Source organism: Neofelis nebulosa, chromosome 1 (genome assembly GCF_028018385.1).
Source record: "Neofelis nebulosa isolate mNeoNeb1 chromosome 1, mNeoNeb1.pri, whole genome shotgun sequence".
Lineage (NCBI taxonomy): Eukaryota > Metazoa > Chordata > Mammalia > Carnivora > Felidae > Neofelis > Neofelis nebulosa.
In genome coordinates this window covers 76,328,784-76,355,548 of record NC_080782.1, presented here as the reverse complement: position 1 = coordinate 76,355,548, position 26,765 = coordinate 76,328,784, and the positions used below count along the sequence as shown (strand labels likewise).

General features: G+C 36.0%; 1 protein-coding gene across 20 annotated transcripts in view; it reads left to right on the top strand.

Annotated features, from left to right (window-relative positions):
* The window catches only part of PAM (peptidylglycine alpha-amidating monooxygenase), a 159,186-nt gene that overhangs the window by 74,930 nt on the left and 57,491 nt on the right, over window positions 1-26,765 (top strand). For all 20 annotated transcript variants that reach the window (XM_058725992.1, XM_058725976.1, XM_058725968.1 and 17 more), the window contains exons 7-13: window positions 6,100-6,148; window positions 7,529-7,596; window positions 8,712-8,792; window positions 9,080-9,156; window positions 9,488-9,591; window positions 17,027-17,211; window positions 18,537-18,605. In XM_058725992.1, the coding sequence (XP_058581975.1) occupies window positions 6,100-6,148; window positions 7,529-7,596; window positions 8,712-8,792; window positions 9,080-9,156; window positions 9,488-9,591; window positions 17,027-17,211; window positions 18,537-18,605 (633 nt within the window). The remainder of the gene's footprint in view (window positions 1-6,099; window positions 6,149-7,528; window positions 7,597-8,711; window positions 8,793-9,079; window positions 9,157-9,487; window positions 9,592-17,026; window positions 17,212-18,536; window positions 18,606-26,765) is intronic.

Here is a 26,765-nt window from a genome sequence, read left to right as displayed (position 1 = left end):
AAAATAAATAAACATTAAAAAATATTCTCATCTCCTTTTCCCCTTTTTTATAACTTTGTTAATAGTTGAAGAAATTTTATGTGGTCTAGTTTCTACAGTTAAAGAAATTCCATACCTATGACTATGAAATTATATTTGTTAAAATAAAATATTCATGTGTTGAAGATTTTTGGGATCTACCAATGAAAAGAATAATAATAATAACAACTAATATGTATTGGATATTTACTGTGATCCGCAAAGACTGTACGTTCTTTACATAGATTATCTTATTTATAGACTGTGGTTTTTTAGTGGTATCAGTATTGATTATGAATACTAAATCTACCAAGTATTAAAATTGATAACCTTCCAGATCCTACTCACTGTAGACAAAGGAACTCAAAGAGCACCTGGCTGCAACTTACGATCTTATAAGGCACTATGATCAAGTAACTGTGTGTGATTAAAATACACAGATTAATTTCAAACTTTCCACCCAACATGTCGTCCACTGTACAAACATGTACAATATTTATATGGAAATATAAATTGGGGAAGTTGTTCACTTCCTAGTCTAGCTTTCTTTCAAATTCAATCCTATAATTTCAGACTATTTTAGTTATTTGACTCATTACTGTTCCTATCTATTTTTAAGCTATGGAATTCCATTTCTCTGGTCTTCTGCCCTACATTAACTTTCCCATCTATTTCCTCTTCTCTCTTCTTTCCTGTTTACTTTCATTCTAGTCACAGAATCAGCCTTTCCGAGGAGTTTTTTCAGCTAGCTTATGATGTTGACATTCTGAGTTCATTTTCTATACATTTCTTAATGATCTCAGTCCTTATTTTGCTTTTTTTGTTTTATGTGGTAAAATATTAGCAGAGGCACTGATGTATTTTTTAATGATAATAAACCTTTTAAGTTGTCATCCATTTTTATGATGATGCATGTCAGAGACAGATTCATATATAGCCTAGTGAATTGAAATGAATTAATTCTTATGAAGCTTCGTATCCTGTTGCTGAAGTACTGTGTCACAATAGAATGGCAAAGTCAGAGCACACTGGAAACCATCAGTGAAATATGCAAAACTAGGAGAAGTTTCTGAGTTCACCAGAAGTAAGATCAGAGTAGAGGTTATGGAAATAAGAATGCATCACTATGGCAAAGATCACAGTGGGAGTTAGAAGGTCATAATCTCCGCACCAAACACTAGGCTGAAATATGCTTCTCTCCAGAGCTACCACTTGCTGTAGGAATATCAGTGGATCCAGGAGCCCTCCAGGCCCCCAGACCACCTTGTTTGAAGGAGTTTAAGTTGCTCCCTCGGGGACCTCTCACTGTGTGTGTATGCAAGCACACGGGATCTTCAGGGTAAACTGTAAAAAGTAGCATGAGAAGAGATTACAACCATTTACAATAATAAAATTTGACTTTGAAATGATATCTGTGTAGCAGTTGACTATAATAATGTCTAAAATGTATATAAGTAATGCTTTAGAAGTATTTTCCTCACTTGGAGATAACTTCTACAATTTTATTCAACTTAAAATATCATTGTTAATGGGTGCCTGGGTGGCTCACTCAGTTGAGCATCCACTCTTGGTTTCAGCTCAGGTTATGATCTCACAGTTTCATGAGTTCAAGCCCCACGTCAAGCTCTGTGCTGGCAGCACAGAGCCTGCTTGGGATTCTTTCCCCCTCTTTCCCTCTCTCTCTCTGCTCCTACCCCACTCACGCTGTCTCTGTCTCACTCAAAAAGAAACCTTAAAATATCATTGTTAAAATGTGTATCCATTATTAAGTAACTGTGTGTGATTAAACAGGATTTATTTTTTTTTATGCTTATTTGTTTATTTAGAGAGAGAGAAAGTGTGAGGGGAAGGGCAGAGAGAGAGGGAGACAGAATCCCAAGCAGGCTCCACAATGTCAGAGCCCAACGTGGGGCCTGATCTTACCAACCGTAAGATCATGACCTGAGCTGAAATCAAGAGTTGTCACTTAACTCACTGAGCCACCCAGGTGCCCCTAAGTAACAGAATTTCTTAAAGTAACACAGAATTATAACTCTATTACCCCATGATTAAATAATGATGATAATCCAGAGTGTTCTGTTTAATTTAAAACATACTGTCTACATGCTTACACACATACCCGTGCACACACACAGCATAGTTTTTAGAAATGCCTTGTTTTTTGCTGATTCAGTGGATCACATTGACCAGATAAATTTGATGTAAATAAATTCCTTCAGCAGTGACTCAGAAATTCTATCTAGTGTGGTTTTTAAGTGTATCTTGTAACTAACTTTAATTCTATATATTGTTATTTCTTGAGCTTTTTGTAAAATAGGCAAGATTTTTACTTTGGATTTTTATATGTATATTCACCAACCCTCTACCCATATAAGAGTCACATTATATAGGAAAAAAAAAACCAAAAACGTAGAGCCTTAAAATTCAATCTTTCCTAAAGTCATTATGATATGTGAATCAGAAGTTCAGATGTTTTTCTTAAGAATGTGTTGATCATCTTATATTACTACTTGAGTTTTTAGCTGATTTGCTATGATTGTGTGGTATCCTTGACCTTTTTATAGGATATGGCATGTGGTTGATAAACATGAGTTCAAAAGAAAACCTGTACTGTGTCTTTATAGTGGAGTGAGTGGTGAGACTGTGACTCACTCTTAAAACTCTGGAGTGAAGTAAATATACAACAATTACATAGCAATGGCTCTTATTTAATTTGGAGAAAACTTTTATAAGTCTGGGTATTTAAAAAAAAAGTCCTCAAATTAAAATTTGACATGTATAGACTAACATAAGTTTTTTTACTTATTTTTGAGCTTTTCTCTGAGTAAAAATCCTCTCCATTTAGACAATTCTAGTAAAGAACATTATCTAAAGGAAGACACACTGTCCCTGGCATTAGCTGGCATGTTACTATTATTAGTAACATTCCTGCTACTCTGAATTTGATGACATTTCAGCCTTAATGATGAATTTCCTTAATAGTTCCTGAAATGTGTTAATTTATTTATTAGTTGTTCCTGATTTTCTTTAAGTCATGGTAAAGAATATTAGCCAAGTCGGATATCAAAATGTGACTCACTTGGTTCTTTTAATGCAAAAATGTAATGTAAATCCAAGAAGCAATTCTCATTGCACACTGGCACTTTTGTTTGGATGGACATCATATGGGGAAAAACTCTCTCCTGGTATATTGTTAATTAAAAAAATTTACAAAGCCTAACATTCAGTAATTAGTCATCTATAAGTGCCAGGTACTGTGCTAGGTGAACACCTATATGATCCTGTCACTTCATTCCTTAAAATCTTCCAGTGGCATCTCTCAGACAGAGAATAATAAAACTTTTAACACACTCTGCATGGCCTACACAATCTCTAGCCCCATGACCACGCCATCCTTTCTGGACCACAGTGGATAAAATTGCTATGCACTCTCACATTATCCTGTTGAGTTTACTGTGACATTATTTTGTTTATATATTCGGTGTTTTGTTTTTCTGTATCTCTCCTACCTACCTCATTTCCTTATCCCTCCATTTGCATTAGAGCGTAAGTACCGCGAGAGTGGGAAACTTGAATATATTATTTTTCACTACATCCCCCATGTATAGAATAGTGTCTTAATATAGCAAGTACTCAATAAATATTAACTGAATGAAAGGATGATTATTGTCTCTCAAAATAACCTTATAAGATGGGTATGATGTTTTTTATACATATGAGAAATGTTTCCTAAAATTGACTAAGCTAAATTAGTGAGTCTCTGGAGTTTGGAAATCATTTGGCATGAATGCATGGTATACTTTCAGCCATTCTCTTTTGATCATGTAGATGTTTACATAATTCTGGGTGAAGTCCTTGGCTAATCATATTGAAAGTAGTACAGACTAGGCATATTTCCTATAGCTCATGTAGTTCATTTAGGAAACCTTAGTCTCAAAAATAGTCCTTTGTAATGTTTAATTTAATTTTAATTTTGAGAGAGAGAGCATGAGGGGAGGGGCGGAGAGAGAGAGGGAGACAGAGGATCCAAGTCGGCTCTTCACTGACAGCAGAGAGCCTGATGCGGGTGCCAACTCACAAACCATGAGATCATGAGCTGAGCCAAAGTCGGACACTTAACTGACTGACCCACCCAGGTGCCCCCAAAATAATTTTTTTAGGACCTTAAAAAACAATACTTAATTATCCTTTCTATATTTAAAAGCATGGACAAAAATTAAGAAAAACCTGTGTTGTTATTTGTTATTATTTTCTCATCTCTTTAAATGTTTATTTATTTGTTTTGAGAGGAGGGAAGGGGAAAAGAGAGAGGGAGCAAGAGAGAATCCCAAGCAGACTCTGTACTGTCTTCACAGAACCTGATGCTGGGCTCAATCTCACAAACTGTGGGATCATGACCTGAGCCAAAATCAAAGAGTTGGACACTCTACCCACTTAGCCACCCAGGTGCCTCATCTCGCCATCTCTTTAAAACTCACTTGAAATTAAAAAAAACAAACAAACAAACAAACAAACAAACAAAAAACCTCACTAATATTATTATGAAAATATCACCACATTGGAATTTGATTTAGGAGATTAGATAGAGATCCCTTTGTAAAGTGACCAAAAAAAACCTGATTAAATATAAAATGTTTATCTTTGAATTTATTCCTGCACTATCTTTGTTAAAATCAATCTTAATACTATATCGAGAAATTTCCTTTGTGTTTTATGGCCAAAGTATTAAATAATGATTTGTTATACTTTCTGAATTTTATATCTAGTAAATCAAAATGTATATCTTGTTAGTTAGGTTACCTATTTTTATGTATTACTGTATGAAGCTACCTTTGTTTTTCTCATAAGAATTACAGCTGAAAGAAGGAAATTCCCATAAACTATTCTATCTGCTGTTATTTGTTAGCATACTTCACTTCTTAATTTCAAGTATAAATCTGTCAATCTTGCACACACACAGTAGTTATTTATATTAAATCAACTCAAAATTGAGATATAATGTGTTATAAATACTTAGAATAAAATGTGAAGTAGAAAGAATTTAACATATACAGAAATAGAAGGAATGAGTAAGTATGAGTTACTACTCATGGTCTCTGTGGTGACAGATCAGCAAGTTCAACAGAGATAAAAATTAGGATGGGTCATTTAAGTTTTTACCCTCTTTCTACTTCAGGAAGGCAAAGGCATAAGGAAAAGGATTTGTGAGAGGTCTCTAAAGGGTCCTTGACAAAAATAAAGAGATGGTCAGAGGCTTTCCACTGCAGTTGGGGTGAAAATTAGCATCAGGTCTCTATTTAGGAGGTAAGAATGGGCAAGGCATAGAAGTTAAACAAAGTGATTCCTATTCATATATCAAAAACATTGCAGACTCTAAACATGGCTGTATCTTTTTTTTTTTTTTTTTTTTTATTTATTTCTGGGACAGAGAGAGACAGAGCATGAACGGGGGAGGGGCAGAGAGAGAGGGAGACACAGAATCGGAAACAGGCTCCAGGCTCCGAGCCATCAGCCCAGAGCCCGACGCGGGGCTCGAACTCACGGACCGCGAGATCGTGACCTGGCTGAAGTCGGACGCTTAACCGACTGCGCCACCCAGGTGCCCCAACATGGCTGTATCTTGAAAGCTCAAAGTATGGACTGCTACACTTTTTTAAAAGTAGAGAAACTAGTTGTCTGGAGCCACCGTGGAGCAAACCATCCAGTTAATCAACTTTTCTGGATGTTTCAACGAGGTCGCTCATTCATAAAGAGCAGCAACAACTTTCTTCTCTAAGCTTTGACTAGTATCTTGAACGTCTGCAGGAAAGCAGTTGACTTAGCAGTTTGCGGTGTCAAGAAAAAACCACAGACTTTTGTTGTCATGATGCATTGGAGATTAAATATATTCATGAATATGAAAGTACTCTGCAAACTATAAAGCACCATTGAGATAAAACATAGTTGGGTGTTTTTAGTGTTGAGTTATAATCGTTTAAAATTTATTAGTTTGAAATTCGATTTTCACATTTTCATATTTAAGATGTGTATTGTGTGTGTGTGTGTGTGTGTGTGTGTGTGTGTGTGTGTGTGTATTTTCAGATAATCACAAAGACTGTTCTGGTGTGTCCTTGCACCTCACCCGCCTGCCGTAAGTACTTCCAGTTACCCCAGCTCAGTGACAGCTTTAAGATCTTTGAGAACTTAAAAGTGGGAAATCCACTGGATTCGTTGTCTATTGCTGTATAACAAATTACTCTAAATTCAGTGGCCAAAACAACAAATATTCTGGGCACAAGCTTAGCTGGGGGCTGTGGCTAGTGGTCTCATACAAAGGCTGTGATCAAAGGCTCAGCCAGGGTTTCAGTCATTGGGAGCGAGGGGTGGAGAGGGGTCCCCTGAGGTGGAGCCACTTCCGGGATTACTCACATGGCTGTTGACAGGATTCAATTCCTTGGTGGCTGTGGGCTGGAGGACTCCCTCATTTCTTGCCTCGTAGGCTCTAAACAAGACAGCTCACAATATGGCACCTGGTTACCATCACACCCAGCAACAGAAAGCAAGAAAGGGCGTGTAAGATAGAAACCATAGCCTTTTTGCAGCCTAATATCGGAAGTTACTGAATAATATAGAGGTCTGATAGGTGAAGAAAAGAGTTGCCACAAATCTTTATACTCTGACTCCTATGGAAAAAAAAGTGAAATTGCATTTGCCTTATTCTGCTTGTTAGAAATAACAAATGCCTAAGTCTAGTTACTATGCCCAATCCATGCTTAAGGGAAGAGGATTCCACAAGGGCATGAGTGTCAGAGCTAAGATATTGAGAGCTAGCTATTGGGAGTTTTATTATAAGCCAGGATTCTCCAGAGAAATCAAACCAGTAGAAAGCACACGCACATGCATGCGTGCACGCACGTGCGCGCGCACGCACACACACACACGTATAGAGAAAGCCAGATTTACTTCAAAGAATTGGCTTACATGATTGTGGGGGCTGGCAAGTCTGTGATCTGCAAGGCAGGCTGGAAATTCTGGCAGGAATCAGCATGCAGACTCGAGGCAGACTCCAGTGCAATCTGGAGGCAGAATTCCTTCCTCTTCCTGGGACCTCAGTCTTTTCTCTTAAGAGACCTACCCACAGGATGAATGGTAATCTGATTTACTCAAAGTCGATAATTAACATGTTAGTCACATCTAAAGAATACCTTCACAGCTACATCTAGACCAACGTTTGACCAAGCAACTGGGCTATCACTTGCTTCACCAAGTTAACACATAGGATTAACCATCACAGGAGCCATTTAGAGACTGCTTTCCAAGTGCACCATGCCATAAAAATGTGTTTTTAATTCCTTGCCCAGGAAATTAAGTTATTTTAAGAAAAACATCTATTCTACCTCTTTTTCCATATTGTTTTGTTTTAGTTTTCACGTGAATCTTATAGACTGGTGTACTGAAGTATATCTTGTTTTTCTAAGGCCATAGTTTTGATGTTTCAAATAGTTAAGATAAATATTATTGTTTCCCGCAGACAGCCATTAATTGCTGGCATGTACCTTATGATGTCTGTTGACACTGTTATTCCACCAGGAGAAAAAGGTAATTATTTTTTCAGATTTACGATGATCTCATTACTTAATATATAGAAATGCATTTACAGAATATTTTTAATAAAATTTTGAAATGACCAATATCTCTGAAAACTAAAACAATTCTTATTATCATCCTTAGATTTAAAATAGATTTTTGTATTATTCTAAGCCAGTAGTTTATTATCATCCATTCTTTTATTGAGATGCTAAGAATTAAGGTCCATGGGTAGGTAGTAATTTATGTAAATGAAAGAATAGTTCCTGAGTATTTTACAAATCAGTCTTCCATTCTTTAGATGCCAAAAACAAACCTCATAGCATACTGTGACATAAACTTGCTACAGAGAATATCAGGTTCAAAATCAAGAAGTTAGCAAATCTTGATTTGACTCAATCTTCGAATTCAGATATACTGAGCTTAATTCTCTGTTTGTAAAATGGGGATAATAATAGCTGATTCTCCTAAACTTACTAAAAGCTTTTGGAATAAGTGTAATATTATTTATCAATGTATCTGATCTTCTGATGAAAATGCCCTATTAAATATTATTCATTTGTTTTTACTGGGAATCTTTTAAAGCTAATGACAAGTATGGTATCATTGTTACTGCTTACTTATTTATTATCAAAGACATATTTATTGAATAACTACAGTGTTTTAAACTGAAGGGAAAGAGATGTATATGAAGTGGTTCCTTCTCAACAGGAGCTGTCAATCTAATTACCTTAGGTGTTTGCAATTTTTCAAAAATCCTTATTTTCTAAGAAATAAAAACAATTTTTAAGCTTTTTCAACTGCATAAATTTCATGGTAAAAGTAACAGATTAAGCCTATATTTTTCCTGACGGTATGTCTTGATTTGGTCCTAGACATTTTGTTTGTGAAGGAAATTAAATGTGAGGGCAAGAGGTTATTGCAAGAGGGTAAGAGGTCATCTTAGTAAATTGGCTGGCACATAATAAGCATGTAATATCCACTGAATACATGAATGCATGTCCACTTTATAGGAAAATCCCTATGCCTAGCATCATGTACATACTACTACCTATACATACTCTTAGACAAGAATAATGTTTTCCAGCTGGATAGTGACCTGTTTTCTGTATTTTCATTTCTAACAGTGGTGAATTCGGATATTTCATGCCATTACAAAAAGTATCCAATGCATGTCTTTGCCTATAGAGTTCACACTCACCATTTAGGTAAGAACTTTAAACTATAGGTTAAATTATAAATATTTACCATTGTGCTTGCTAATGCTATAAATGTACAATGTAAATTATATTTGACCTTAAGTCTGTTTCTATGAGAGATGTTGTTGCATAATACCTTGAAATTCTGTATGTTTTTCATATATTTTCATTAAAATACCTAGCGTTTGGGGTTCTGACAATATTCAGATTTTATTTTGAAAAAGGAAAGCAAATAATGCCTTTTATTTTTCTAATACTTTATGATATTATATGATTCTAATTTATGTTCATTACAGGTAAGGTTGTGAGTGGGTATAGAGTAAGAAATGGACAGTGGACACTGATTGGACGCCAGAGCCCCCAGCTGCCACAGGTGTGTAGAAACTAGTTTAATTTTGAGAGAAAAAATGTTAATCAGCAGATAATAATTTTAGAAACCCTCATAGAATCCTTGTGAATGTCTCTAGAATCCTAGCGTCTCTAAATCTACCATTATTCTGTATCTAAGCTGTGTGTAACTGCGTTTTTTACAACTTCCAACTTGATGGTTTCTCTTAACATTTCTAAACAGACGATGAAGCGTGTGTCTGCATGTGTGTGTCTTCATCCTTTCTACCCAGGGCGTGCCAAGCCTCACATTATTAAAGCATGCAGTTCTGGGGTTTATTGGTAATATTAATGAATTGTGTTTATCTTCTTGGCAGGCTTTCTATCCTGTGGAACACCCAGTAGATGTTAGTTTTGGTGACATATTGGCAGCAAGATGTGTATTCACTGGCGAAGGAAGGACAGAAGCCACGCACATTGGGTATGGTTTTGCAAATTTCGCTATTTAAAAGTGTTTTATTGGGGCAAGGCATGATTATAAGTGACATTTATCTTTGTGGCTGAATCACAGACTTTCTCCTATCATGAGCAATTATAATAAATTATATATAGCCTTTTCTCATTTTAGAACTGAGTGATGAGGATAAACTCCAGAACATGTGCTTATTTTTTTATGCTTGCCTTCCTCCTTTTTATTCAAAGCCTTCCATATCACACCTCCATATATTATACTTGTCACAAGAGTGTATATTACTTCCTCAGGCTCATTTAATGAAGAAAAACATAATGGAAAATGAAATTTCTTTCTCAAGTGTCCTTTTGCCCTATGTTCAAATTTAGGTAAATATATAGCTTCCACATTTGGTGGTGTCCATTAATTACTCAGAACTGTGATTTTTTTTTCTGCCTGTTAAAACTTCTATGTATTCATTGTTTTCCAGTTGTTTAGTCAACCAAATGAGAATAATAATATGTAGCACTTTTCTAAAAGAGAACATTGGACTTTAAACAGTTTTTAAATATTGAGCCTCTTTGAAAGAAGTATATTTTTTATAACACTAAGTAAAATTTTCAAAGCACTATAAACTCTTTCAAAAAAGGTTTGCCTAAATTAAAAATGAAAGATAAAGGCCCTTATCATAGTTTTTTGTTGTTTTGTTTTCTTTTGTTTTGTTTTTTGCCAGAAAAGAACCAAGGAGCCTTCTTTCCATGTTAAACTAGGTTATAAAATATTTACTGATGCCACCTGGAAGCTGGAATTTTAAACTACTTGTCTTTGATCAAAGAGAATTTATAGAAAGTAGGCACCTGAAAATATGCACTAGATGTACTAATGATGATTCTTACAATGACAACACCAGCTATTGGTTGTCAGGGGAAAGGGAAAAGATGCTGAAGCAAGTAAAAGGAAAAAAAGGCGTTTGAGACAGTGGAATAGGATTTTTTATTTCTCTCTAAGATGATTTTTATATTAATAAACATCAATTTTAAGGCTAAAGATAGAACAAACAGAAAAAAATTATCGTTATATTAAACAAGAAGTTTCTAAGAGTTTTGCTTTTGAATAAATTTTTTAAGTTTGGGAGTCTTGAGGAAAACAGCAAAATTACTGAGTCGCATGAATGGTAAGAAAAGGCTTGACAAAGTAGACAAAATTAGATGTGAAGGAAAGAATTAGACATTTACTTCTCACGTGAAGTAATAGGAGTCACAGGGTATTGATCAGCTATTTTCCACTCTGTTAGCGTAGACCTCCACAGCTTTACTTAAGTACCATTGGTGATTTTATTAACCTTTGAAATAGGTAAACAAAGTAAGAAAAAAATCCCTTTCAACACATTCTGTGTATTAGTGTACAAGTTCAAGTGTGGAATAGGTAGAAATTTTTGCTGAGAGCCCCCTTAGCAATTTGGAAGGACTTATAACTTTGACCGAATTATATCCTTTGAGTGTCCTCTGTGAGGCAGTATCCAACATAAAAATTAGTAACTTGTTAATAGTGCCAAAATGAGAGGCCAAAGTAATCTCAGGAAGGCTCTTTCATTTTTCAGAGTTCAGAACTAATTCCAAATAATTCTAGTTTTTTTTAAAATATGCATTTTGCTTGGGGCACCTGGGTTGCTCAGTCGGTTGAGTGTCCAATTCTTGATTTCAGCTCAGGTCATGATCTCACGGTCATAGGATTGAGCACTGCATCAGGCTCCATGCTGGGCGTTGAGCCTGCTTGAGATCTCTCTCTCTTGCACGTGCACACACACTTTCTCTCTGTCTAAATAAATAAGTAAATAAATAATAAAATAATACCCTAAAATGACTGTACATCCCATGTGGGCTAAAGGGAATGCCATTTTGAAATATAAATGATAATAGAAGGAAATTACAGGAAATTAAGTTATGGGATGAGCCCATATTCGGAATATTTAATTTATATTAAGAAAGCAATTTTTCCCAGTGAAATGATAAACTGATAAGACAGGCTTGAATAAAATTTGAATATGAATAATAATTCTCATAACAACACATGGTATTCCTATAGCACTATTATGCATTTTAGTTTTAGAAAGGTTATAGCATCAATGCATTCATTTTGTAAAATAATGGATACTACTTCTATAGGGTAGTATAGAATTACAGTTGAGAATGTGAACAGTAAAAAAAGAAAACCAGTATTTTATGAGTCTGTTAAATGATACTCTGTAAAGTTCCTCTCCCTTTTCTCCCTTCCTGCCTAACTCCCAACCCACATACATGAACATGCACTCCCTCTGGGCACAGGTGTGAGCCATGAGCAGGAAGCCTACTCAGATGCAAGCCCACTTACCCGCAGGTCATATGGGGCTAGGAGATGTCCCTCCATGTCCTGGAAGAACCACCTGCATCAAATGTTTAACTTTCTTCTTCTGCAGCCACCTGGAAATTAGGTTTTACGGGGAAATTCTATCAGTGACCTGCCAGGATTTTCAGCTGAGTATTCTTCCACCCAATCTGAGCTTAAGTTTGTAGTAAGCTAAAAATCTTAGGACTGGAGAAAATTTTGCCTGAGTGGAACAATGATAGTTAAAAGGCTTTTAAAAAGCACTTTTTAAAAAATAGGGACTGATATTTTCATAGCAGGGACTCAACAGAAAATACAACCATTAAAAAATGGTGGATTTGGGGCGGGGGGTGCCTGGGTGACTCAGTCAGTTAAGCGTCCGACTCGATTTCAGCTCAGGTCATGACCTCACGGTTCCTAGGATCAAGCCCCGTGTCAGGCTTTTTGCTTATGGCATGGAGCCTGCTTGGGATTCTCTCTCTCCCTCTCTCTGCCCCTCCGTGCTTTCTCTTTCTCTCTCTTAAAATAAATAAACATTTATAAAAAAACAAGGGGATTTGGGAGCATCTGGGTGGCTTACTCGGCTGAGCATCTGACTCTTGGTTTTGGCTCAGGTCATGATCTCGCATTTTGTGGGTTCACACCCTGCATCGGGCTCTGTGCTGACAGTGCACAGCCTGCTTGGGATTCTCTCTCTCTGCCCCTCCCTGGCTTGCTTTCTCTGTGTCTCTCAAAATGAATAAATAAGCTTAAAAAAAATAGATGGATTTAAAATAAGACGTATTAATTTACTTAATGGTAATATTTTTTAACCTAGATATATTAAATTTCTTTTAAAATAGTAAATATGAATATGTCTTAGACAAAGTTGCACCGATGTATATACTGGCAACATAGTACTACCTAATTTATGTAAAAGCAGTATTTTGTGGCTGACTGCAGTACATATTTTATATTCAATATGAGACTTCTCTAAATTCGTTTCTAACATTTAGTCAAGTTTAAACAAACCAAAAAAGAATTTTATTAAGTCAGTTAATTAAGCTAATTAAGTCAGTTAATTTCCCAGAAAGTTTATATGCTAAATTTTTAAATTAACTCTTGAGAATTGGTAGATAATATTTACCTATTTGGTCATTTTTCTTGGTCGTATTTTTCATTTGGAACCAGTTATTTCATGTACATATGAGAATGTCTGATGGATATTCATAGATATCAAATACAGTACTTTAATCAACATTTTAAAGTGTATTATATGCAAAGATAAAGGTATATGATCAATAACTCCTTAATGTATAAGTTTAAAAGCACCATGAAACCCCTTATGAAACAATTCAAAGTTTTGAAAATTAAGGTTTTTTTTAACGTTTATTTATTTAAAAAAATTTTTTTTTAACATTTTATTTATTTTTGAGACAGAGCATGAACGGGGGAGGGACAGAGAGAGAGGGAGACACAGAATCGGAAGCAGGCTCCAGGATCTGAGCCATCAGCCCAGAGCCCGACGTGGGGCTCTAACCCACGGACCTCGAGATCGTGACCTGAGCTGAAGTTCGGACGCTTAACCCGACTGAGCCACCCAGGCGCCCCCGTTTATTTATTTTTGAGACAGAGAGAGACAGAGCATGAACGGGGGAGGGTCAGAGAGAGAGGGAGACACAGAATCTGAAACAGGCTCCAGGCTCTGAGCTGTCAGCACAGAGCCCGATACGGGGCTTGAACTCATAGACCGTGAGATCATGACCTGAGCCGAAGTCGGACGCTTAACCGACTGAGCCACCCAGGCGCCCCATGAAAATAAAGTTCTTTAAAGTGTTCATATTTCTTTCCAAAATTAGTATTTCCCATCATTCTTTTTTTTTTTAATGGGATTAGGGCTGAGGGCATGATCAATGGAAGGAGTATCAGAGTCACAGTGTACAACAAGATTTGGGTTTTTTTAAAATGGGACATTTGAGAATATTTTGTACTTTCTTAAACCTCTATTACATATGTTTATATGAAATAATATGTTTTACTAAAACCTTCACAGAACATAGATGATAAATAGGTAGATAGATAAATAGATAGCTATAAATATTTTTCTGGAATGCCTTAGACCAAGTTCATAAAATTAACCTGACTCAGCAGTATGATATATTAGGGGTAACTGGTTATGCCATAACAAGTTGTAAACATTTATTAAAATAGATTATTCATTCTTTCCTTCAACAAATATTTATTGAGGGCTTAACAATTTTCAGGTTCATCACACTTTGTCAGATTGAGAGCTAGCTGATATAAAAAGTAGTAATCACATAAGCACTTTATTTTGCTTGATGAAAGACCTGCACCACTGTAATTTTGGAATACAGCTGGTACTAGGAGGCATTGTTCAGGGAATCACATTGGCATTAGGAAATGCATAAAGGGCTATTCAACAGAGCCAGGGCCTACGTGTGAACACAGCCTCCCAACATACTTTCTCATGTTAATAGTCATTAGGTTGACAGAGTTGAATTGCACGTGTTGTTCTTTATGGAAAATAAGGGTAGATGTGTCAGAATTCTCCCTTAGGAATACAGAAAGCAGTTTGATTTTTTTTTTAAGTTTATTTATTTATTTTTGGGGGGGAGCATGCACACTCATTTGCATGTGAGCAGGGGAGGGGCAGAGAGAGGGAGAGAGAGAATCCCAAGCAGGCTCCGTGCTGTAGCACAGAGCCGACACGGGGCTCGATTTTACAAACCTGGAGATCATGACCTGAGCCAGAATCAAGAGTTGATGTTTAACCAAAAGCAGTTTGATTTAACGTCATATTTTTTTATTACTGTTGAGTGGAAGAAAGAAGGATGTGGAATAAAATAGGCAAATTAGTTTGCTGATATTAAGGGTGTCTTGAGTCCTAACCCATTTAAGAAGTGATAGTTTCCCTGTCAGATAGGAACTCAGAGTTACCTCAACTACAAGTTCAGTTATGGATGGAAAGGAATAAAGTATGACTCTTTTCTTTCTCTTTAGCTCTTTAATGAAATTTTCTGTATGACAGCAAAGATTCTTAAGTTATTTGACCAGCTCAATTTTGTATCATAAAATCGGTATCTTAAAAAAACTATATTGGTGAGCAGATTATGCTATCTCACAGGCATGTGTTTAGAGATGAACATGGGCATGATGTTCCCGTACAGGTAAAATATGGGAGGATCTGTCCATGGATTGGTTGCAAGTTTCATTTATTACTATATAAATTTATTAAGATTTTACTTTCACTAATTGGAGAAGCATACATGATTATTTTGCTTTCCCTCTCTGCATGATGATTCAAGGTCTCCTAAACTAGAGCCACATCTTGAATTTCTTCTCCCTCATCTCTGTCCCTTGATCTATATATTTTACTTCCTTTTGAACAGGGGAAGGGTAGATAATATGGTGAGAGGTTCTGGTTTTATTACTTTGACACCAGCCATTTCTTTTATAGCGCAGTTTTCTGACCAACTCCAGCAATGTTAAAATGGAATTCTTAGGAATGGTGTTTTGACACATGAAGATCTGTGTAGTGAACAGGTGTTTGTTTGGGATTGCACCTCACCATTTGCTTATATTTCACGGGAGAAGCAATTACACTGACAGGTATCAGATTCAGAGAATGAGAAGCCAAATGACTTTTAAAGCATGAAAAGTGCTTCCCATGGCAGGGATTCATTCCTCTGGTCTCTCAGGGGCTTTACATTTTCAGACCTTACAGAAACTACATCCCTGTTTTGAAAAAAAAAAATTTTCCTTCCCTTGCTGATGTCATTCTGTTGCTATGGAGAGGAAGAGAGTGCCACATGACATTGCTGGAAAAATCACCACTGACGTATTTTTGTAGAGCAAATAGTCCACTTCATAGCTTGTTTTTTATTAGCAGAGGCTTGCTAAAAATTGTCAGAACACCAAAAAGGAAACATTCATCTGTGCAAACTACCTTGGAAATGAAAGTCTCATGATGGTGTACCAAAATAATTCCCTCCTAATAGTAATGTAGAGAATGAAATACATGATAACCCACATGAAAGAAAGAAGAAAACATGTTTTAAACTACTAGGCATAACTTATATTATTTGGAACTTTTATCTTGGAAATGTCTATCCCACTGTTTTATTTTATTTATTTATTTTAAGTTTATTTATTTATTTTGAGAGAGAGAGAGAGAGAATGTGCACGAGCATGTGTAAGCAGGGAAGGGTTGGAGAGAAAAACAGAGAGAGAGAATCCCAAGCGTGCTCCATACTGTCAGCAAAGAGCCCAACATGAGGCTCAACCTCACAAACTGTGAAATCATGACCTGATCCAAAACCAAGAATCGGACACTTAACTGACTGAGCCACCCACACACCCATCATCGCACTGTTTTAAAATCTATTTTTAATATTGAGTCTTTCAGTTGTTCAGTGCTGCCCCATGGAGGTCTGATCTTTAGAAGAGCTTAGGATTGCTTTCATTTTGTATCACTCCTGAGGCTCCCTTTTCTTCCCTGGTGTAGAAGCCAAGGTGCCAGTTCAGGTTTCAGGGATACATTTATGATGTCTTAGGGTCAGTACATGACTCTCCGTTCATGTGACCATGAGGAAGAAGGCAGTTACCGAAAGCAAGATCCTAGACTCTCAGGGTTAAATGGAAGAAGGCATTTTTGAAGGCTTGTAAATAATATATGACATTCCTGTTAAAGTGTCCTGAATTTTACCGTTATTAAATGAATAATTAAGATTTTTCTGTCAGAAAAGTACTTTGCCCAATCTCTGAGTTTTAGCAAATGGAAGAAGGGCTAAAGAATAAAAGGACTTAAAAGAGGAAAGAATGGCTGCTTAAATGCCATTTCCATCTGCCGTACTTGGTACTGCATGGAGTGAGTGCGAATGGATGGATACTCCATTATGAAGTGGAGATAGGCCTTTGACACTGTGCTTTAGATACTGAAAACCGTGATGGGCTTTAATGAAAGCTATAAAATAAGTGCACAATATTTCCACCTCTGAACCTATTGCTGGCAGATTTACTGGTTGTGTTTTTCTTGCATTAAGAATGTGTTTTATGTGAATGGCTGATTTGTTATGTCTTTTTTTTTTTTTTTTGCTTGCAGTGGCACATCTAGTGATGAAATGTGCAACTTATACATTATGTATTACATGGAAGCTAGGCATGCAGTCTCTTTCATGACCTGCACGCAGAATGTAGCTCCAGATATGTTCAGAACCATACCACCGGAGGCCAATATTCCAATTCCTGTGCAGTCTGATATGGTTATGATGCATGGACATCACAAAGGTAAAATGGGTATTAATTTACAGTACAATATGATTTCATATTTTATATTTTCTTGCATATCACACTTGACTGTATGATTAATATTTAAAATCACCCTCCTCCTGTCGCAATCACTTGTACACACAATCCAATTCCCACTTTCCCTTCTTTTGTAACCTGTCGTCCCTCCTGACATGTCCCCATCAAAACAGTTAAAGTGAAAAATCTCAACTGGTGATGAAACAGATTAATTTGGGGGCCAATTCCAGAAATGTACCTCTTTTTTCATTCAATTCATGTTTTCTAGTTTCCCCATTTGATTCCTTCCATAGCAAGTAATGACTTATGTAATTTATGAATTTATACACCATGTTCTGAAGAGTGCTTCAGTTTGCCAATGAAAATGGTGATTGTCTCCAACCATACCCTAAATTATCTATTTTAATGGGCCTCCTCAAGCAAAGAAGAGTTTGTGATTTATGAGGCATTTCTAATCTTGGCCTTTTTGGTCTCATTCTCAGAATTGTTGATGAACTTGCTCTTCCTCTGCAAAATGATCATACTGATTGTCATTTTGTTAGTTTAAAATTGCAAAACCCACACCCTGTTTTATTAGATGAAGTATGCTGAGACTTCATTGAGTTTTACAAGTTCAATCTTAAAGTGCCAGAGCACCTTCTTATGTCTTTCTATTAGAAATTTTATGAATGAAGGGGCGCCTGGGTGGCCCAGTCGGTTAAGCGTCCGACTTCAGCCAGGTCACGATCTCGCGGTCCGTGAGTTCGAGCCCCGCGTCAGGCTCTGGGCTGATGGCTCGGAGCCTGGAGCCTGTTTCCGATTCTGTGTCTCCCTCTCTCTCTGCCCCTCCCCCGTTCATGCTCTGTCTCTCTCTGTCCCAAAAATAAATAAAAAGCGTTGAAAAAAAAAAAATAAAAATAAAATAAAAAAAAAAAAGAAATTTTATGAATGAAGTTTACATAGCAATTAGGTCACTTATTAAGATCTTAATATATTTATAGAATGTGCCTTAAAATGTTCTTAAAATATCCTTAAAATTTCAGTAAGTTCAATTTTTAAAATTATAAGCAGTTTTATTAATGCATTTTTAGTTTGGTATCATGTATGTATTACTGAAAGGGTAGTTGATTTAATTATTAAGTCAGAAATCTTCTTCTTAATTGGTGGTTACACTGGAGATTTTTGCGAATTAAATTCTTAATGCTTTTGTTTTTATGAAACATAAGACCCTGAAAATATTTTTATGTTGACGGCATATTTCCAATAAGCTATTTAAAGTATATGATATATCCCACAAATTTATGCTCAGTTTTTTTGATCCTTTACAGAAACAGAGAACAAAGATAAGACTTCCTTACAACAGCAGCCAAAAGGAGAAGAAGAAGTGTTAGAACAGGGTATGTATGCATAGTTTTATAACTTGGCCTATAAAAGTGTTCATACTCCAATTGGGCAACCAAATCTTAAAGTTACTAAGATATTTTAGGTCTTACCAGCCTCGATCCCTGTGTATTGCTGTGTTTATATAATATATAATTCATGAGAAAATGGTCAATTGTTGTACTTTAGCTTTGAAAGTAAAATTCCTTGATGTAATAATTTGGACCTATCAGATATTTCTTTGTTTTGGTTTACTTAATATTGTATCTTTTATATATAGCGCAAATATAATTGTTAGAAACATTCATTGGGCAGCATTTTAAACTTGAAAGGACTTTACCATTTAAAATCTTGTGTATTTTGTATGGTATGTTCATTGACTGTATTTAAAATAAATTAGGACTTAAACTTGCATCTGGCCTCTCTTAAGTCTTCTCTGCCTTCAGTAAGGTAGGTGGGATTACCAACTTAGGCATTTATAGTTTTATATTAAATTGTGCATCTGATGAATCAGGAGAGCATCCTTCTTCCTCTGATCCATTTATTTGAAGCTGTAATACTTGGTCCTTGCATGTCATACACTGCGTATCTTGGCACTGAAAAATATTTTCCTCAATTTTTTCTTACTAGTTGTTTCAAAGATGATACTTTGTGTTATGTGTTGGAGTATGTTATCTTATCAAGTCTTTTTGGCCTAGATAGGATATATTTTAAAACATTAATGTTAATGCAAACATACTTCTTAGGACAACATAAAGTGTACAGGAAATAGATATTTTCTATTGGCAACAGACAGAAATTTCTCACTCTTTGGATATTGTAAACCACTATTGGAATTCTTCAGAATGTATCTAGGAGGTCTAGGACAAAGATAACACTCTTGCATTAAGAGTATCTGCAAAATTAAAGAATACAGACTTTTTAAAGGGAAACATGCACTCTGAAAGGGAAATAAGGTAAACCATAATAGAAATGTTTTTTCAGTTATATAGAGTATGTTCCATAGCATCTCATTCCAACAAAATGGCCTTTGGGAAAAATAAAATAGGACTTTAGCTCAAAGTTGTTGGTACTTTTCTGTTGAGTCAAAAAAAGGGAGATGATGTTATACTAAATGGCTCATACTAAACTATTGAGTATGATTTAAATTAGCTAAATTTATCAATCCTTTGTGTATAATTGTAAGGAAGTTAGTAATTATAACCTAAATATGGTAGTAGTAGTAATAGTGTTTGTTATAATTGTACTGAAATTTGATCAGACTTAAAATGAATCATTTCAGTTTTGATAATGAACACACTGTTTGGAATATATGTCTTTGAAATAACTTGAGTCATCTTAGCATACTCTTCCAAATAGTAACATATGTGATACAGTATGGAATGAGACCATCATTTAGTAGATGTGTCTAATAAAAAGGTAAGTTTCTATGGAAACTTAGGCTGGGCTGTGTTTTCCTTTTCAAGTTTGTTGAGTTGATCAAGGGAGACACTGAAACTTCTGAAAGGTTAGAAACCCAAAAGTTTCACTAGGTGAAGAACCTTAAATGTCAAGTTTAACCTGTTCTTTTCAAATAGGATTTAGGACGGGTCTATCACTTATGCCTAAAAACCAAATTCTTTAAAACACTTTCATGTTTTGCCAGTCATTTACCCTTTCACATCTGATAGCATACATATAATATTAAGAAGTTTAAATATATCCAAAGACTTACTGATTCCAGAGAAGAATTCCACGGACACAGAAGAAATTATTTTCTTATAGTTAGTGCTTTATTCTACTTACGAATAAAAGTTCTGTAAAGTTATTTCACTTGAGAAGAAAAAATATTCTTCTGACTGAATTTTCATACTACCAAAAATGGGCTATGGCATTCACATGTTGACATTAGTGGGTCCATCAAAATGTCACCTCCCAGGTTATTTGAAGACAGATACCTAACCAAAAACCATTCAATGTCCATTGTAGCCTATATATTATTCTACAGGCCTTTGGGGACCACCAGCCTGTAAGTTAGAGAATATAAAGGTATGCCAAATGCATATTTGTACACATAGTCCATTTGATTCGCTAATGAGGTCAATCTGTCTCCTTGCGCTACACGTGGCGAATCTACTCATTACTGAGAGAGTAAGTACCCCATTCTTCTGAAAGATGTTGATTTGCACAAAATGTGTATTTGTATTCATTCCCTGAGTTGATAGATTGATCAGGGCTCTAATTATTCAGATAAATTATGCCACATCTGCTAATTTTAAAGTAAACCCTCCAACTCAACCTCCTGCCTTATTTTGGTGCTCTGGACAAAACAATTTATGTTCAGGTACTCCTCCAGGTTGTACTGATTCTTTTAATATTTTAAATCCCTAATAAATAAAAGCCATGAATCATTTCAGTTGTGCTAGCCACAAGTTAACAGACAGCATCTATGTTGGTCACACAGAGGATGTCAGATCCCCAATGGAAATAGAACACTTGTGGAGCAGGAAAGAAAAGACCCCAAATGTCAGAAAGGCAAGTTCTATACCCATCAGTAGCTAAATAATAGAGATAGTTCTTCCTGGAGAATACAAACAATATTATTTTTACTTCCTATCTTAATACATTGGAAAGCATACAGGAAGATAAAGGTCAAGATATATAATAAATGCTCCATTGGAAAGAAGGGATGACTTTTATTAAGGTAGTAAAAAAAGAGAGAGAGAGAGAAGTATTCATATGCTATAGGCTGAAAAAAAAATGTAGCTCTGTCACATTATTTATCTGATACTCTGTTTCTCCAGAAGGAATAGAAGTGGGGTGTTTTTGAAATTCGAATCACTGAAATTGCTAGCTATTAATTTTTGTCAGGATATTAACCTTGATTGGAAATTTTACTAGAGTTTGAAAGAGACAGCTCAGATCTATGAATCTATGTAGTACTGCCCAGCCTATGCTTACAAACACGCTTACCTTCTGCAGTATCCTTGTATATATTTGCTTCCTGTAGAACAAAATTTGGTGTAAGGCAAATGTATCTCAGACCTTATCTCAAAAGATGTAATTATGAAGACATCAGAAGAGCCTCATTGTATGACAGCTTTACCTATCAGGTTGTCCTGGATCGTACAACAATGAGACACATTTTAGTGAAGCTTTAATTAAGTCTGTGGGAGGGCGGTGGGGGCGGTTAAAACATAATGTTTATTTGACTGAGTTGTTAAATAATATTCATTTAAAAAAATATGGTATTTAAGGAAAAGTATAAAGAATCAAATAAAAATCATCCATTATCCCCAGAAATAGGGATGTATATGGACATCTTTGTGTGAAATATATATTATATATACATTATTTTAATAATGTTTAGATCATATATGCACAGTTTTGTCTCCTTTTTTAAAAATATTATATCTTGAATATTTCTTCCAACTACAGAAATCACTAGCAAGCATGATTTTTAATGCCTGCATAGTATGTGTATATTCCTACCTATACTGCCTTGAAAATAGCCTGTTTGCCTGTAGGTGAGCTAATCTGTTAATGAGTTGATTATGTCTGCCTCCAAGCAGAAAAACACTAATAGGTATTCAAAATGAACTGAAATGTTACTGTTCTTTGAAAACACTGTAAGTGAGGAATCACCTATATCTGTAATAAGTACAGTCAGCTAAACAGTACGACTCAATTAGACATTGATTCTGAGTGGAGAAAATGAATCCCAGGAGACTTCAGAATGAAAGGGTGGTGTTGAGGTTTCCCAGAGCAGACACATGAACATATCCTTTACTTATATCTTATGGTTGGCACTTTTAGGAAAGTAAAGTGTGTTTTGTAATTTCTCTATATTTCTTATGCGTATGACTTCTCACATACGTTCGCTCTACCTGTGGTACAACCTGAGCTTTCTTTCAACATTGTTTGGGTGAGGAGCTTGGGCTGAAACAAGGAAGCTTACCAGCTTCAAGCAAGCATCAATGCAACTACTATTAGGAGTGCTGATTTTGAGTGTTTCTCTCCTTTATAATTCAAAGTATAAGGTGCAGTATTGAAATTCTGCATTGAATTCTGCATTCTGCAATGAAATTCTGAACATTGAAATTCAGTGTTAGTTGTATTGTGAAGATTTGATGTCTTAAAAAAAAAATCATGGCAGAATTGAAAGTCAAAATCTACAATGCCAGTTGTCCTTGTTATTATACATTATGCTCTAGACAGCATTGCTTTTGCTGCAGAAAGGGCCTTTTAACATGTTTTACTCGGTTTTCTCCAAACTCTTCTCATTGTAGTCTTTGTGCCCTCATATAATCAATCTTTCTACTCAAAGGTCAGCATGAGTGACTATATTCCCAAGGCAGGGAGAATATGACAAAAATACAATTTGTAGAGGGAAAACACTCCATGACCCCAGATAGTTAAAGGTCTTCAGACACCTTCTGTGAAACAGAATAATTTCACCCTGGTTTTATGCTACAAAAATGAATTACCATTGGCATGTTTTATCAAATAAGCAGAATCAAGGGAACAAGGTTTCAAGTTTAAAAGACAATAGTCTACTGCAAAAGCTTGTTAAGGTGACAGTTGGTAAACCATTTATAGAGGAGTGGAGCAAAGTCCGGGCTTAATCACACAATTTGTATTTCTTTGCTTTATTCAAAATAGAATACTTCATTCATCCCTTAATAAAGTCCAAATGGTTTTAGTAGCATCTTCTTGGCTAATTCTAAGCGCCCTCAGTGCCACTTTGCTGTTTGAAAGAAGTTACAATTCTTGTTTGTATTCCCATTCGCTAAAAATTTATTGGTTTGTTATGATTTATGAGCAGCTCACAAGTCTTTACATATTGAACTCATCTATCAAACGCAATTCTAAATACCCCCCAAGGCTCTGGGAAGCTGAGTGGATGCTGTTTTGAATTGGTTTCCTAATAGCAGAATAGGCAGATGAGAATGATCATTTATCACACAGTTGTGCTTTCTGATACAGATCTGTGTGCATGGTAGTTGCAGAAGCCATCATCTGCTAACTTCTCCTTTTTTATATTTGTCTCATTTTCTTAGGAAAAGGTGCAGGGAGAAGCTCATTTCTGATTGTTCAATTCAGTAGGAGGAAAAAATAATAAAGTTCACTTCTTTTGAGATCCTTGAGCTGTCATCATGATCATGCTTTATTTCTCTAAGGCTAGTGGGATAAATGTTAGTGTTAAGTAAGTGCTGAATAAACCAAATCAACTAACCAGAAAGGAAAATCAACTATGACTGAGTTACAAACCAAAAATATTAAAATCTGAAAAGAAATGCTTTTATTTCTCCATTCCTCATATCTCTGTCATTAATCAGTTACATTGCACATTGCAATCTCACTAGCTTAGTTACTTGGCATATTTTGTCAGGGGTTAAACGCTGATGAACATCCTATTTACTTTCCATGTACCATAGAAGTGACAGAGCAATAACGAGCGTTGTTTGGTTTGGGTAATGAAGTACTAGTGGTATGTGTGGGAAATAGGACTTCATAGTCTGAAGATTACCACGATGTTTCTGATTATTTTTTTAAATGCCTCCACAATTAAGATTTTTCGCTGTCTAGGAGTGCTTGGGTGGCTCAGTTGGTTAAGTGGCTGACTCTCGATTTCCACTCAGGTCATGATCTCACGTCAAGAGATCAAGTCCCACGTTGGGCTCTGTGCCGACAGCACTTTGGAGCCTGCTTGGGATTCTTTCTCAAAAATAAATAAATAAGCTTTTGGGCGCCTGGGTGGCGCAGTCGGTTAAGCGTCCGACTTCAGCCAGGTCACGATCTCGCGGTCTGTGAGTTCGAGCCCCGCGTCAGGCTCTGGGCTGATGGCTCGGAGCCTGGAGCCTGGAGCCTGTTTCCGATTCTGTGTCTCCCTCTCTCTCTGCCCCTCCCCCGTTCATGCTCTGTCTCTCTCTGTCCCAAAAATAAATAAAAAACGTTGAAAAAAAAATTTAAAAAAAAAAAAAATAAATAAATAAATAAGCTTTAAAAAAATATATTCTTAAAGATTTTTTACACTGTCTAAAAGTAGAGATACTTATTTTTTTTCCAATAATTTTAAAGCATTTTATTAAAAAAAAAACTCATGGGGCAATTTTTCAATGTATGTTTTTATTTCAGTTTGATCTCACTATATTCCTGAAGGTAAGCCAGAAAAATTTTCATGTTGATGGCAGGGAATGCGAATGGTCCCTACTAAAGAAAAAAGGCCACTGAGTCATGAAGTAGTTAATGCAAGCATACAACTTAACACATTGGGAGTTTAATTGGTAGTGTTTTAGATTTTCTTCTACTATGCTGTGTACTTTTTCCTGGCACATTAGCTGCTAGCACAGTTATGTTTTCCAAATCCAGACCCACTCAGCCAAATGACATAAAAGAACTAGAACATTTGTGCATTCTATAAGAATCAAAGTTTGAGTGAGAAAAAAATAAATGGACTCACTGCAGCCTAAAATCATCAAAGAAATATTTTTATTTCTACTGATGCAGAGGCAAAGGGTGACATTTTTAACAAATTATTATTCATCCCATAATAATTTACTGGATAGCTGCTGTGATAGGAATAGTACTAATCACTGGAAATATGACAATGTGTAAGAAATGAGAGATTTTTAATGTTTCCATAAAAAATCACATTTATCCCTTGCCACTTGTCCCTTCTCAGATAATTTAAATGTACCATTTTTTTAAGAAAATCTTAGAGAGTTTGATCATACCACATAAGGTATATTAGAAGTGGGAAGTGAAAACTATTGAAGAGAACAGAAAACCCTCCTACTTTTTCAAACCAAAGGTAGCCAGTCATTATTCTTTAGGCCAGCTTTGTCAAATCACTATGGTATGGAGGTATTAACTAGTTTACAAGCATCTTATGTTATGATGTGGAGAAGGCAGGCCAGCAAAGGACAAAAAGAAACTTGTTCAGTTAAAGAGCACACCTGGCACAAAGCTCAGAAGACAGTTCATTTAAATAGAAAAAACAAATATAGTAAGATTGACAGGTCTGAGGTAAATTCACAGGAGTTTATTAGCCACTATAGGGAAAAAAAAAAAAAGTGGAACCTGGATCCAGTATAGTCATCAGTTAGAAGGTGTGCCCTTAATACAGGTTGCTCCTTCAAATCCCAGTTCACCTTCCTACCAGATGTGCAGGTTTGTACTGTACCGTTGATTTCCTCATCTCAGCTGAAGACAGTAAGTATTTTGTAGAGATGAAATGTGTTAAATCATATACGGCAACTCAGCAAAGCAACTAGGTAATGCAAAGCTCACAAAAAATTTTAGCTATTACTATTGTCATGTGCAGTTTATAAAGTACTTGTTTATCCTCTTATCTCTGTCAACAATAGGTAGGGTAACTGTACATCCCAGTTTTTCCAGAATTGTCCCATTTTATACCTAGTATAAATTTTACCATTACCCTTTTTCTTCTCAAATATGTCCCAGTTTGGGAAAGAAATTATATGGTCCTCTTAGCAGTGGGAGCCAGAATAAAATTAGAGAATACCCCTGAGAAGTATATAGATTGACAGAGCCGAGAAAAAGGTGGGGCATAAGCAAGGAGTGTCCAGGGAAGCAGGCTACCATGAATCAGAAGTCCGTTCCACAGAGGTAGAACAGCTTTAATACCATTACAGACAGATTTTGACGTTGAAGGCAGGGATGAAAATCCATTCTGAGGAAGGAGGGGAAGAGTCTTTAAGCACGCCAATCAGATGATAAGAATCCCAAATGAGTCCTGGTGGTAGGGAGGGAAAAAATGATGTTGACATATCAGCATTGATGAATCAGTTGATTCACTGGTGAGAGAGGGACGAATCCAGTTTTCTGGATTGATGGACCCAAAACATGCTTCATCATCAAGACAGATACTATAAAAAGATAAAGTATGGGGAGGAGATTAAGAGCTCAGTTTAGGACAGGTTGAGTTCAAAATTCCTATGAAACAGACATCTAGGTGGAAATTTCCACAGGGTGGTTTTATAAATCAATTTGGTATTAGGAGAGCTCCAGATATGAGGGTCATTTGTCTGGAGGCAGCAACTTAAGCCTTGTGAATGGCTGATATTTCTCAGCAGGAAGAGGCCTTAGCCAGCGGAGAGAAAGGATGCCAGGGACAGACCTCAGAAAACAACATTTTCATATGTTGGGGAGAGGAATATGAGAAAGCAAAGGTG